Here is a 15,956-nt window from a genome sequence, read left to right on the forward strand (position 1 = left end):
CCGCAACGGGAGAGGCCACAACAGTGAGAGGCCTGTGTACCACAAAAAAAACAAGAATCCGCCTGCCAATGCAGGGGACACAGGTTTGAGCCCAAGTCTGGGAAGATCCCACATGCCACGGCACAACTAAGCCCACAAGCCACAACTACAGAGCCCGTGTGCCGCAGCTACTGGAGCCCATGTGCCTAGAGCCCGTGCTTCGCAACAAGAGAAGCCACTGCAATGAGAAGCCTGCGCACCACAACAAAGAGTAGCCTTTGCTCGCTGCAACTGGAGAAAACCCACGCACAGCAATGAAGACCCAGCACAGCCAAAAATAAATAAATAAACAAATTTTTTAAAAAAAACAAAAATCCTAAAACTATAAAACCCTTAGGAAAAAACATAGGGGAAAAGCTCCATGACATTGGATTTGGCAGTGATTTCTTGGATGAGACACCAAAAGTACAGGTTAACAGAAAAAATAGATAAATTGGACTTCATCAAAAATAAAACTATTAATAGATTGAAAAGACAATACACTGAATGGGAGAAAGTATTTGCAAATCATATATCTGATAAGGGGTTGATACCCGGCGCGTATAAAGAACTCCTACGATTCAGCAACAGAGAAAACCCCAAACAGCTAGTTCAAAAATGGGCAAAGTACTTAAATAGATTTTCTCCAAAGATGATACTCAAATGGCAATAAAGCACATGAAAAGATGCTGAACATCACTAATCATTATGGAAATAGAAATCAAAGCCACAATGAGATATCACTTTATACCCGGTAGGATGGCTACTGACATAACAGAAAATAACAAGTGTTGGTTAGGATGTGAGGGAATTGGATCCCTTCTGCATTGCTGATGTAAATATAAAATTGTGCAGCCTCTGTTGAAAATAAATGGTTTGGTGTGGTGATTTCTTAAAGAATTAAACAAAATTACCATATGATCCAGCAATTGTATTTCTGGGAATATACCCAAAAGAAGTGAAAGCAGGGATTCAAACAGATGTTTGTATACCCATGTTCTTAGCAGCATTACTCACAGTAGCCAAAAGGTAGAAATCAGCAGATGAATGGATAAACATAATGTGGCATATACATACAGTGTAACACTATTTAGCTTTTAAAAAGAAGGAAATTTTGATACATTCTACAACAAGAGTAACTACAGCATGGGTAAACCTTAGGACATTATACTAAGTGAAATAAGCCAGTCACAAAAGGACAAATATTGTATGATTCCTCTTATACAGGGTTCCTAGAGTAGTCAGATTCGTAGAGATAGAAAGTAGAATGGTGGTTGACAGGACCTGGGGAAAGGGAGAGTGTAGGGAGTTAATGTTTAATGGGTAGAGTTTCAGTTGGGGAGGATGGAAAAGGTTTGAAGGTAGATAGGTAGTGATGACTGCACAACCATGTGAATACACTTAATGCAACAGGCTGTACAATTTAAAAATATTAAAATGGCAAATTTTTTTATGACCGTTTTACCACAAATTTCAAAAGGAAACTACAATTTAAAAATGGGCTAAAGAGTTGAATAGGCATTTTACCAAAGAGTATATATATTCTTAAGGTAATAAGAATGAGAAAAGATTCTCAATATCATTAGTCATTCAGGAATGAGATACCACTGCACACCCAACTAGGATAGCTATAATCACAAAGACAGACAACACCAAGTGTTGACAAGAATGTAGGAAACTTGAATCCTTGTGTATTGCTGGTGGAATTGTAAAATGGTATAGCCACTTTGGAAAAGTTGGCAGTTCTTAAGGTGTTAGACATAAACTTATGATACGACTCAGCATTTCCACTCCTAGGTAACTACTCCAGAGAAATATAAACATATGTTCCCACAAAAACTTGTACGCCAGTGTTCCTTCTAGTATTGTTAATCATGGTGGAAATAACCCAAGTATTTATTAATTGGTGATTGGCAAAACAAAATGTCGTGTATATACATAGAGTGAAATGTTATTCAGGAATAAGTGGAGTGAACCACTGATACATTCTCCAGTGTGGGTGAGCCTCAATATATTATGCTAAAATTGAGAGAAACTAGACACAAAAGACTACCAAGTCTATGATACGCAATTTCTAGAAGAGACAAATTTCTGGACACAGAAACCAAATCATTGGTTGTCAGCTGGGAGTGTAAGTGTGGATGGACTGCAGATGGGCACAAGGGAACTTTTCGGAGGTAATGGAAATATTCTAAAACTGACCTGCGATGGTTGCACAGCTGAATTAACTCACTAAAAATTATTGAACTTAAAAAAAATTTAATGAGAGATAGTGGAAGGTATGTCTAAGTTTATCTGGGAAAGTCAGAGAAAGCATCACCCAGAAAGCACTGGCTTGAGTGGAGAGTTTAAAAAAAAAACAGTTTAGGAAAGAGTGAATAGCATCTGTAAAGACTGTTGTGAACCAGTGTGAAAGAGAACATGATTCGTTCAGGGAATTATATGAGGTTTGTCTTGTTGCAGTATGAAGTTTGAGGCTGGGAATGTCAGAAGATAGGAGTGAATTTAAAGAAAAACAAGCTGTTGCTAATAATCAGGAAGGCTGATATCAGGGGGATTATTGTAGACTTGCTCTTGGTATGCTTTTACATTTACCAGGTTCAACACAATGTTGAAAAATGATCAGAAGGAGGAATATTTAAAACTGAAATTAAATGTTTTACTACCCTTAAACAAAATCCTGGTACTTCTAGGGTATTGTGTTCTGTTTATTTTTCAAGACCCAGTTAATGTTAGCATTTTCTGCTATATCTTATCTAATGCCTCTTCACCCATGCCCCTTGCAGGGTCTCCTCTGTTTCACTACCTCTGTTATAACACTTCTGACATGGTATCATAATGCTTTCTTATGAGACTGAAGAGACTTGACAGCAGGAAGTAAGCCTGTTTTCTTCAAGTTTTTAACTGCAGTGTTTGGCATGATATTTGACACGTGATATTTGACACATGTTCAGTGGTAAATTTGCTTGCCAGAACTTTCAAGGGAAGGCCAGCAAAGTATAGATCGAAGAATTGGAGGGGTTTTTACATAAAGGTAGTCTTCAAAGAAAATATCGGAAGGTCACAAGGTGAAATTTTATGTAAACTCTTTAAGGATTTGGCTTTGGGTTGACGTAAATAATTTCCCATCTAAATATTGAATTCTGATGGCTACTTTTCATTGTCTCTTCTCTGTCTTAGGATTTTAGAGTTAGAAAAGACCTTTAGAGCTTATATAATCTAGTCTTCTCTATTTATTCACTTTGTGACCTCAAGCCAGTTACTTAAACCTTTCCAAGCCTAGGTTTTTTCATCTGTAAAATGAGGGACTCCCTACGTACCTACCTCATTGTTACAAAGATAAAAATAATATTTAAGTAATTCTTCATTTCACAGTCTGCAATTCAGTAAGTGGCTAGACATAACAAATTGAATGGACTGTCCAAAGTTTACCAGAAATATGTACCTATATTTGGGCTAGAATCTGATGTTTTAAATTTTAATCCAGTATTTCCACACTGTCATGGTTGGTACTTATTTCCATATTAGTGACCTTTACCCTTTTTTTATTTGCAGTTTCCAATTTGATGTGGGCTGGGTAACAAAATGACAAGCTTTATTCATTCAGTATATGCTTATTAAGCATTGCTAGGTACCAGGCATGGTGGTAGGTATAGGAAAACAGATGAGTTCTGTTCTCAGGGAGTTCAGTATCTTGAAGTAGGAAACAGACCTTCTAGGAAAACATATGAATTAAATAAAGTGTATCGACAAATGTGGATGATGTAAAGAGGATTTAAACAGCAAGGGGGACATCTGAGGTCAAAGTCTTTATAGAGCAGGTGAACAAAGGAGAGGTGGCAATCACTAACTGGAAGGAGTTGAGGGATATGAGCGTGACTGGCTTAATTTTGCTTGGGAGTTTTGCATGGAAGGTGGTGTCATTGTGGAGCATTCTTTGGTGAGATCGAAGGTGTAGTTTTTATGCAATGAAATCAAGATTCCAGAGGATACAGTGGAATAGACTTAGTAGGGAAAGAGCCCAGGAAGGGAAGTTAGTGGATAGGAAGCACACAGAAACCGCTTAAAATAAGGCAATGTTGTTAGCATCCTCCCAGCTCTCTATTGTAAATAGGTTGTAGATAATTACTTTTCAGCTCTTATGCAACAGCTCTTTGAGATTGTTGCCATCTGACTATTACAATCAACTATCCTTTTTTATATTATAGTATAATTTATTAATGACTTGAGCAACTGGATCATTCTTTCATTCTTGTTTATTCCATGAGGTTGAACCTCTCAACAGCATAGGCTAAGACTAGGTTAACCTTAACCGCGCATGGATGTTCAATGGACATTTACAATGGTACCGAAGTTGAAGAAATTATAATTTGGTATAATATGTAAGCTTTTAATTCTCTAAATATTTAATGTCTTTGTGTGTGTGTGTATGTGTGTAGGTTAAATGTATCTTTAGAATACAGTACGAAGAGGTCTTGTATATTCAAAGGCCTATTGAAGAGGACAGAAGAAAGTTTTTCCAAGAACTGATTCTCAATCAGGCCTCAATGGCTCCACCACGAAGGAAACACACTGGTAAAGTTCCTAAAGCCTTTAGGAAAATGGGTGGGTTGGAGTTAAGAGATATCCTATCTTGGAGTCATCTTTTTAAAAAACCCATTTCTTTGTGGAAATGAAGACAGTTTTTCAGGTTTTGTTTAACTTTAGATGAACACATGTGGAAGTGGCCATTGTGTTTACCTGACTTGAGGAGATTGGGAAGTACAGCCTCATTGTTAAAGCTTTACTAATGAGTGACTGTTTATGTAGTCTCCTTATCACTTCAGTCCAGATGCTCTGGTAGATTTCACATTCTGAGGCTCAAAAAGTCATAGAAAGTCTTTGGTTCTGCTGTGTTTTAGTCACTTTAAGTACTAAGGACTGGAACTATCAGGTTGTGAACAACAGGTGTTGTGCTTATTGCTTTCTGGGCCAGGGTAGTTTTGTTGGGCCAAGAACTGGTGGGAACATTTGCCTTTTCTTGTTTGTCTTATTTATTGATTGATTTTTCAAATATTTATTGAGCACCTATTATTTAGATATATTATGCTAGGCACATGGAAATCTATCATGGCTTTCTTTAAGCATTAGAGTTTTCTTGGATTTGGGCCTAATAGCATTAAGAGGGGCCTCAAAATTAGATTTTCAGTCCCCTGACTTAAGTAAGGACTGCATGCTAAGTCATTCAAAAGAGAGTTTCTTTTCCTAATACTAAAGGTGCAAAAAGATAAGATCCCCTTGCTTAATCTTTCATCCTCTTCTAGAAAATAGCAGTCCTGTTTGTTAAAAAAAAATTTAAGCCTCTTTCTTTTTGTTCTGCTTTTTATGTTTCTCGTAGCTGTTCTTATAGGATATTAAATACATTTTCCATCCCTGCCAACTCCTTGCTTTTTCATACTTCTTTGTTTTCCAGTGGTTATATTATCCAATACTTTGTTTTTCAGTGGCTATATTATCCAATACTTTAATAATTTTATTGTCCTTTAGTGGCTCCTTTTCACATTTTCTCAGTGCTTTTAAGATGAACATCTATCAAATGACTATAGCTGTGGGATTTTCCCCACAGAAACTTTGGAATATTCAACATGGAAGTTATACCTTCTGATTATTGGTTGTTGCCTTCTGCTAATCTAAATAACAGCGTTTAAAATATTTCATTATTAAAATGATTCATTTTAATAAAGTATCTTGCATGTTCCTAGTCATATTTTAGTCCCGTAGATCTGAATTTTCTATGTTAAGGCTGAACATAATTCTTTTTCTTTTTGAGTTGCTCCTGTTGACTTTCATTTTTCATCTTAGGGGCTATTTAGAAATTGGCGAGAATACTTAGGATTTTAATCCTGAGCTTCAGTGTGATACCAGGAAAATCTTTTAAGGAATTAGAGAGCATTATGGTTAGGCAAGTTAATACTTCACCTTCTAAGAAGATGTTTTGTTTGTTTTACAGTAGATAGTGAATACCATAGATTTCATATATCACACTTAAGCCTGGGTTTTCCATCTTCTTCATGTCTTTGGGATTCTTTTTTTTAGTTACTACTTTTTTTTTTTCACTCCCTGCAGGTGCCATTTACTATCCCAACTGTGTTGTAGTAGGAATATGAGGGTAGGAGACTTGTCTAAAATTAGAAGTCTTTGGGAATGGGAAGGATCAAAGAATTATTCTTTGCCCGTTTAAATTTCATGCATGTAAGGCAACCTCATTTTGAGAAACAGTCTTTAAACAAGGTTGACTTCAGCAAATCAGTATACAAGTACTTCACCTGAAGATATTTATGTTGATTTGAAATCTTTTTCTTAAAGTTGTATATAAATAATATCTCAGAATCAAATTATTTAAAATCATATCATTTGTGCTTTAAAGACGTCCTGTTGTAAGTTATTTTATAAAAGTAAAGCTATTCCCTAATGTACTTCTGGTTTCCATTCAAATTTTTACCTGCTGAATTCACATGGTTCACATGTATTTGGAATTCTCCTTTTCTTAAAAAAACATTTTGAGAGAGTGTCAGAAAAGTAATTGAGGTCCTGACCCTGCCATGTTGGAATCTTAACATTTTCTTCTACTTTCTTTAGGTCTTTGTGCTATGGAAGTTCTTCCACTTGCACTACCTTCTCCACCTCGTCAACTATCAGAATCAGAAAAAATTCGGATGGAGGACCAGGAGGAAAATACTTTAAGAGAGTTGCGGTTGTTTCTCAGGGATGTAACCAAGAGGCTGGCCACAGATAAACGCTTTAACATCTTCAGCAAACCGGTGGATATTGAAGAGGTCTTGTTTCAGTAGTGTGCAAACAGTGAAGTTGAACTGGCTAAAAGAAAAAAATGTTGACATCTTTTTTTGGAAGGAAAAAAGCAAAGGCATGGATGAATATTACCCCTAGCCTGTAAAATTTTAATCCATGTGATAACTACCAATGTCATCAGCAAACATCTGGTGACTTTTGGATGAAATTAATGACAATTTGTATATGTCCTCTTGATTAGTATTGATCTTTGTGATCTCCTACTCTTCATTTAAGAAGAGGATTAAAAGTCACTTTAGTGAAATGTCCATACTAGACTATTTTTATTCCAGGATAAATCCTGCTCTCCAAGAGAATATTGGTATTAACCAATCAATACCAATTAAAATTGGCATTTCCCAAATTGTGTATACCTTACTGAAGGAGGTAGCTAAGAAACCTGAAATTTGTCTTTCATATTTTGGAAGTGTCTGTGACTAAGATGCTGTATGAGGTTATAGGCACAGCCTGTTATTTTTCTCTCCAAGAATTTTCTCTGCTCTGAGTGGAAAATTTCTCACTTTCTATGTGTATTGTTTTGTGTCCTTGTGGGAGCATGGTTTGTGATGATGAGAAAAGAAATTTTCCATTTGGAATCTACTATAATACTGTAGAATAAATTTTATTTTGTTTTGTTTTATCCTGGGATAATATAGTGTGTGGATGCACATAATGCAGTCTTTACTGGCATTCTTCTTATAGTTCAGACTCCATGTTTGAACAGCTTTGGTGTTTTTAGTTTTAATTTTTTCTTCATCTTTTTTTACATTTGAATTATGAAGTGATGCAGAGTTTAATGTTGTGTCCTCATTGTGAAATCTGTACTCTTGGATCAGAGCAGATTCCTTTGGAATCATTACCTCATCTATGCCTGTGAGCTAGCATTATGTTTTTTCCCCTTGGAAAACCTGAAAATATCTATTCCCCCCACCTCCCCTTTTTGGGAATAAAGGGACTGTGTTTAATTTTATTTGTATGTTTATCCACAATACACAGTTTTAGCCATTTGATCCTTTCAGCAGCCCCACAAGGTCATTATTATGTTGCAGTTGAAGAAACTGAGGCTTATTGGCAAGTGACGCAGCCAGCACTCAATGTTTCTTAAAATTCGAAGTCCACATTCTTTATATCACAGCTGTCAATCTTTTTCTACTGGAATAACAGGACTTGCCTATTTGCTCTTGCAATTAATACATATTTTATATTCGTGAAGCATATTTTTTCCCTCGTGGTATTTTCAGAAAGTCTTAAAACTATCAGCCCACTTTAAAGATTGTTATAAATGTTTATTTTTATTTCAAATTGGGTATGGGAACTCTGACACTTAATTGATAAGGACTTGCCCCCAAGTCAGCCTCCTATGCTGGGAGTGAACCAGTTTTGCCTTTGTCCAGGAAAACTTTTTCTGTCTAACCAGAAGAGATTGTCAGATTTCAAATGCCATCTGTGATAGACTGAAAGTTTTATAAATGATGGTAAGGCAGTGGGAGGGGATAGAAGATGTTGGTCAGTTAAAACTTTAATTTTAGGGTGATGTTTTCTCTTTTTCCTTTTTTTCTTTTCTTTTTCAGGTTCATTTTGCTACTGCTTCTTTGTTTACTTTTAAGGCTGAAAACTTAGGGGTCTCTGGGACAGATAGAGAGAGGAACCTAAGATAGCATTTTGATAACCTAAAACACAAAAACTTTTATTAAAATAATGAATTTGAAATGTCTAAAAACTTTATCAAATTCCAAAGCAAATTGCAGAGGAAACAAAAGTTTAGAAAATAAGTGTTGAATTTAAATAAGCATAGGTGCTAAAATTTTATGGTCTTTAGTAATATAAATTTTTATAGTGCAAAAGTTTATAAAATGTTTTCCACGTGTACACAATACATGTCAATTGTCAGAGCCAAGGATCCAACTAATACCTTCTGAACTGTTCCTTGTTGAGTGTAGCTCCACTGTCTCCCCTATAAGGAGATTGGCTGGCTTTTTAGCTCCTAGAGAATGAAAAATAAATCAAAACATGCACACACATCTACCTAAAAATTTAAAAACATATAAATAATATGTATGTATATATATATATGCATATGTTTTTGTATATGCATATATGTGTATTTATTCATATGAATATATATTCAGTATGTAAATTTTTAAAAAGGCATCAGTGGACTGCACTGGTGGTCCAGTGGTTAAGGCTCCATGCTCCCAATGCAGGGGGCATGAGTTTGATCCCTGGCTGGGCAAGATCCCACATGCCGAGGCCAGAAAAAAACAAAAAAATCCCCAAAAAGCATCAGTGCCATCTGCAATGGAGAAAACTAGCCTTTAGCTTCATAGAACAGAAATTACCCTATTCCCAGAATTTGGTCCCGGACTAATTAGACATTTCTAAGACTGTGTTTATGTCAGACCTAATTACTTGATTTGAGATTTGCATTAAGGAAGACAATACAGTCATACACACCTTGGAGATATTGTGGGTTCAGTTCTAGACAACTGCAGTAAAGTGAATATTGCAATAAAGTGAGTCACACGAATTCTTTGGTTTCCCAGTGTATATAAAAGTTATGTGTACACTATATTGTAGTGTTCTTTAAGTATGCAATGGTATTACGTCTACAAAAAATGTGCATACCTTAATTTAAACATACTTTATTGCTAAAAAATGCTAACCATGATCTGACAACACAGGGTTGCCACAAACCTTCAATTTCTAAAAAAGTGCAATATCTGCAAAGCGCAGTAAAGGCAAGTGCAAATAAAACAAGGTATACCTGTGGATATATAGGTTGGAAGAGCTTTCTTATTGGTCAGATGATACAAAACATACAATTTATTGGGCAGTCATGACCAATATCTCTATTTTGGGTTATCTCCCAGAAAATCACACTGAGCAAAATGTATTTTTTGCTTGTAGATTTGTTTATATTTAGGGACAAAGCCAGTAAATTTTTTCTAGTCATGAAAGCAATACTTACTTTTGTTATACAGTTGACTCAGAATGTTTGTAATGAATCCAAAGGAGCAGAAAACTCTTTCCATGAAACGATTCATCCTGGAAAACTGAAAAAGACAGATAATTTTTTTGTTTAGAGATTTTAAAGAGATTTACCCGAGAACATCTCTAATAATAAGAAAAAAAAATCTGTGTTTCTTTTTATTTTCCTTAAAAAATTCTTTTCTTGAGGTAACATTTATTGATGCTTATTGGGTATTTTTACCAATACATTTTCTTCTCAGGTGTATCCAAAGGATTTAAAAAAAAAAAAAGCTGACACAGTTTGTTTCATATTTCAAGATGAGAAACTTTTCAGAGTTGATTTAGATGTGACTTGAAACTGAAGCTTTTCATGGAAAGTATGACATAGTATCTTTAGTGGCATAAATTGCTCTATAATTTTATCCTTATCTGTAATTATTTCCTAGATATCTAGATTTAATTTTAAAATAACTATGGTTTTGTTTTATGTTTTTATGAGTAGATTATATGAAATACCAGAAGTAATTTTCATTAAAATATCCTGTTTTAGGTTTCAGATTATCTTGAAGTAATCAAGGAACCAATGGATTTATCAACAGTAATCACTAAAATTGATAAGCATAATTACCTGACTGCTAAGGATTTCCTGAAAGATATTGACCTCATCTGTAGCAATGCTTTAGAGTACAATCCAGATAAGGACCCAGGAGGTAAGGATGCACTGGGCAAGGTTGACTTTGGTGATCAATGAGAAGATAGTTTAAAATTTAAATAAAGCTTGCCTATATTTCAGATAGATAAATTAATCTTAATGACATATTACTGTATTTAGAAACTTCTTGATGAGGAACTAATAATATACTTAAATATTTAATTATTAAATTCATTTGTTAAATTACTAAATAATATATTTAAATTAGAGGATTTTATTCTTTTTTAAAAGATTTTATTGATGTATAGTTGATTTACAATGTTGTGTTTAATTTCTGCTGTACGGCAAAATGACTCAATTATACATATATATATATTCTTTTTCATATTCTTTTCCATTATGGTTTATCACAAGATGTTGAGTGTAGTTCCCTGTGCTATACAGTAGGATCTTGTCGTTTATCCATCCTATATATAATATTTGCTAATTCATTTATTATTAGATAATATATTTAGATTAGAGGATTTTATTATTCTAAGTGTTGTGTTCAGGGTTTAGTTTCTTGATTTACCTTTCACTTTTTATACTTAGATTCTTATTTTTTTCAGGTAAAATGGAAAACTGAATAGTTGAGAATTTAAGATTTATTTATTTAGTCAACATCACCAGTGCTGATAAACACTGGTAATTTCGAATTTGTGGAAACTTACTGTGGATAAGTTTACTTATCAAAAGACCCCCTTTAGGTAGACAGACGTTATCTGTTCTATAGACTGCATGTATTTTTATATAATTTTATTATTTTACTCTTAATCCCACCCTGTACTCAAATCTGTAGTCCCAACTCTGTTAATGCCCTCCAGGGGAGACCTCCAGGAATAATCTGTAGTTAAACAAGATGAATTTATTGATACATTGTAATAAAGGAGAATGTATATCATGGGGAGCCATATAGGATTTGAGCTAGCGTTAAGTGATTTTGGGGAGGGTTTAAGGAAGTAGGGCTTTGCAGTGGATTAGATGCTCTTAGGAAGTGGGAATAATTGGGGCACTAGGTATTTTAAGAACCTGGAAGGCAAGAAGAATGGAGCAAGGCTAAAGTTGTGATTGGTAAAGAAGCGGCAGTCATTCATCTTACCCAGGATAGGATTATATTTGGTTATTTTTGTGGTTAGGACAGTGTTCATACTTATGTCTGTGTTCAGACATGATTATGGAGTGGTCTTGTTTTTATTTTGATCCATCATGGTCACAGAGTGGTGTTCTGTAAAATTGTTTATGTTTTTTTTTTTCTTTTCATTTTTTAAAATTATTTATTTTGCTGTGTCGCGTCTTAATTGCAGCACACAGGATCTTCGTTGCGTTGTGCGGGCTTCTCTCTAGTTGTGGCACATGGGCTTCAGAGCATGCGGGCTCAGTAGTTGCGGCACGTGGGATTAGTTGCCCTAAGGCATGTGGAATCTCAGTACCCCGACCAGGGATGGAACCTGCATCCTCTGCATTGGAAGGCAGATTCTTAACTCCTGGACCACCAGGGAAGTCCCTAAAATTGTTTTTATGTTTCATATGAATACACCAAGGCCTGGCTGATAGTGCCAGGCCCTTTCCCAGCTGGCAGGGGTCATTACTCTATTTCTCACTCTGTTGAGAATTCTGTTTCTTCAACAGATGATATACAAGTAAGATGCTTTTTTTTTTTTTTTTTTTTCTTTTTTTTTTCTTTGGTACGTGGGCCTCTCACTGTTGTGGCCTCTCCCATTGCGGAGCACAGGCTCCGGACACGCAGGCTCAGTGGCAGTGGCTCACGGGCCTAGCCGCTCCGCGACAGGTGAGATCTTCCCGGACCGGGGCACGAACCACGTCCCCTGCATCGGCAGGCAGACTCTCAACCACTGCGCCACCAGGGAAGCCCAAGATGCTTTTTATTTTTAAAAAATTAATGCAGACTTTCAGTTATCTAAAGATATTCAGAATTCAGTTTCTGCTTTATGTCTGTATTTATGGGCAGTGGTTCTTAACTCAGGCCACCTGTTAGAATGACTTGGATTTCTCATTTCTACATGAAGTTAAGTATTTCTTGTCTTAGTTTAGACCACAGTAAATTGCATACTTTAATTCCAAGTTAAGAGGCAGAATGAACTTTTATATAGCTACTCTTGGTATCTAACAGTTTTTAAGCTTTGTATCAGGACATTTATATCTTGTTGTTGTTTAGTTTTTTTTTTTTTTTTTTTTACTTTTCACTGTATATCATAGAAAAATTTATGAGGATAAAAACAAAGAAAATTAAAGCAACCTATAATCCTGTTACCTAGTGTTTTCTTTCTTTTTCTTTCCCTCTCTCCCTCCCTCCCTCTCTCTCTGCCACACACACATGCACAGATATTATATATGAAATACATGTATGAATAATATTTTTACTAAAATGAAAATATAACTCTTGTAAACATTTTCATTCATGTAATATTTTGTGAAAAGGTTATGAGTTAATGTATTTTTACCACATAATTTTTATCATATGGATGTATTATAGTAGCTACTACCCTGTTGTTGGACATATTAGATTTTTTAGCTTTTTTCTCTATTATAACACTGATGAATATGGCATAAATTTTATGTATATCCTTAATTATTTCCTGAAGATAAATTCCTTAAAGTGAAATTTCTGGATCAAAGATTGTATAATAATCTCTTTTAAGGCTTTTAAACTGTGTTGTTAAAATTTTCTCACAATTTAAAAAATCTTCTAGCAGCATCAGGGTCACTTGTTAACCAATATAGCAGTTTTGTGGGACTGAGAGAATCTCCTTTTCAGTGTAGATGGCATCAGCAACAGGGCCACAGTTTGGCTAGTAAAGAATGGGTTGGATGTCAGTCTCCTTTGATTCCCTTGCTGCGTTCTTGGTGAAGGTACAGTTGCACAAGTGTCTATATAGTGGCCTTGAGCAGTGTGTGAGAGTACTTGAGTGCCTACACTCTCATCCTGTTAGTTTTTCAAGACATAGAGGTTACTGAAACTGTGCAGTAGGTAAGGAGAGCCTGGGCTTTGGATGTACACCTGGGCTTCAGTCCCAGTTTTATTTCCTAGTTCTTTAACTTGATCAAGTTAAGTCCTCTAAATTTTACTTCCCTTATCTGCAAATGGGGATAATTATAGTACTCTTGTCACTGGGTAGTTGTAAGGATTAGATGAGAAAATGTATTAGGTTAAACCTTATGAAACTGCCATTTTCATGTGGTTCAACTTGAATATGTTAGGCCCTTAGCATAGTGCCTGAGATGTGAGAAGTATTCTGTAAAGATTAGTCATTCATATATTTATTCTTGTTATCATTATTATTTAAATTATGCTTTAATTTTTTATAAATTGTTTCCTTAGTGGGTACCTACATATTTGCTTTAGAATGACCCTTTGTACTTATTAGTATATTCCCTGGACCACATTTAAAATTTAATCCTATTTTGGAACAAATCTAGGGACTGATAGTGAAAAATGAATTTGAGCGGTTAGAAAAAGCCAGTAGAAAGGATCAATCCAGATTCTCCCCCCACCCCGCCCCATGTAACTTAATTATAACCACATTGAAATAATATTGCTTTTATGAAAGAAGCAATGATTTCTGGTGCATAATAACCTTTTACTACAGAATGCAGTTGTATAATCAAAGAATATGGCTCTATCTCGCAGTTAGAGTTGCCATGATACACTTGTAACTTCATTTCTTCACTGTTTTACATGCAAAAAGTGTCATATAATTCAAAAGCATGATTTCGGCTCTGTTCAGATTTTTTCATATCTTCAGTCAAGAGCCCTTTTTTTCTTCTTAGCAACAGAACAACTTGTTATGTATTAGGAAAATAACCTCAGGGTCTGTTGTGTAGCAAGTGGAAATTACATGAATGTTGTATTACTTTTATAAGCTCCCATGAGTATTTGAAAGCTTACAGTGTTCTGTTTTGCAGAACACTTGGCCATTTGGGGAAAAAAACTAGCATGTACATAGAAGACAAAAGCCAACATTTTGGAAGCTGTACATGTTGCCTAAGTGTTTACCCAGATTCTCCCTTGAGGATAAAGTGGACAAAAATTAAATATGTTAGCCAGAAGAATTTTAGTTTGTAGGTTCTAAATGTGGCTAGTATCAGATATTTGATCTAATTACTATCTTATAAATATGTGATATATTTTATGTTTAACTGTTCCCCATTCTTTGTCTTGTACCACATGCCCCCCCTAGCCCTCAAGTGCATTCGCATACATACCCTCATTTAGCTAATTTTGATGAAATTTCAGCCCTAGTCTTGTAGTATTCTCAAAATCTTCTGTTTTGCACCAGTTGTTTAGGAATAAAGCTCACAGATTCAGCTTTTGGAGCCCTCTATGGGCTATGCTTCAGTCAAACTCATTCATATTTTCTATTAGTATTTGTAAGTATCATGTGCTGTTACTGAGCTGAGTGCTTAGAGTACTGTGACAGTCCTTGCCTCTTGAGATGGAGATATTCAAATCAGTAATACATATTGAATAATTACTATGTGACAGACCTTATGCTATATGTTATAGTATTAATTTGCTAGGACTTCCTTAACAAAATACCACAGACTGCGTGGCTTAAACAACAGAAATTGATTTACCCATAGTTCTGGAGGCTAAAAGTCTAAAATCAAGGTGTCGGCAGATTTGGTTTCTTCTGAAGCCTTTTTCCTTTGTTTTCGGAGGCTGCCTTCTTGCTGTGTCCTCACATGGTCTTTTCTTTGTGTCCATGCATCCCTGGTGTCTCTTGTGTGTGTCCAAATTTCCTCTCCTTATAAGTACACAAGTCAGATTAGATTAGGGCCTACTCTTATGACCATCTTTTACCTTGATTACTTCTTTAAAGTCTACTCCAAATGCAGTAACATTCTGAGATATTAGGGGTTATAGTCTCAACATACGAATTTTGGGGAAGAACACAGTTCAGCCCATAACAGTTAATAAATAAGCCACAGTCCTTCCTATCTAGAAACTCACTGTTTTATAGGAATGACAAATATCTAACTATTGGTAATTGTAATAGATTATTAAGGTGTAGAGATATCATAGAGGTGGCGATTTTGAATTTTGTCTTGAGGCAGCAGCAGACGATTGTAATGCAGTTTCATAAGGTGTGTATTAGATATATGTACAGTGTGAGTAGAGCACAGAGGTGAAGACACTGGAGATGAACAAGATTAAAAAGGGCATTCATTTTAGGCTGAGAAAAGTAGTGTACAAAGGTATAAAAAAAAAGAATATGGCTGGAAAGTAGAGTGTCTGTGGAGGAGTTAGTGAGAAATTCACTCACTTCTCCACTCACTGAATCTCTGTTTACTGAGCATCCGTTTATGAAATATTTTCTGTGTGTAAATTGTGTTCAGTGCTGGAGATATGCAGCTCTGGCCTGAGAGATGCCTAAAGGCTTCTTAGCGGGGAGTCCTGTAGATAAATAAATGTCATACTAAGTTCCCT

The 15,956-nt window shown here is 35.4% G+C and overlaps 1 protein-coding gene across 3 annotated transcripts in view; it reads left to right on the forward strand.

The window, feature by feature from the left end:
• Positions 1–15,956, forward strand: part of ATAD2B (ATPase family AAA domain containing 2B) — a 150,914-nt gene that overhangs the window by 100,820 nt on the left and 34,138 nt on the right. For 2 of the 3 annotated variants that reach the window (XM_019943168.2, XM_073791563.1), the window contains 3 exons: positions 4,458–4,593; positions 6,637–6,833; positions 10,367–10,526. In XM_019943168.2, coding sequence (XP_019798727.1) covers positions 4,458–4,593; positions 6,637–6,833; positions 10,367–10,526 — 493 coding nt within the window. The remainder of the gene's footprint in view (positions 1–4,457; positions 4,594–6,636; positions 6,834–10,366; positions 10,527–15,956) is intronic. The other variant, XM_019943169.2, reaches the window with a different exon arrangement.

This window comes from Tursiops truncatus, chromosome 14 (assembly GCF_011762595.2).
Source record: "Tursiops truncatus isolate mTurTru1 chromosome 14, mTurTru1.mat.Y, whole genome shotgun sequence".
Taxonomy (NCBI): Eukaryota; Metazoa; Chordata; class Mammalia; order Artiodactyla; family Delphinidae; genus Tursiops; species Tursiops truncatus.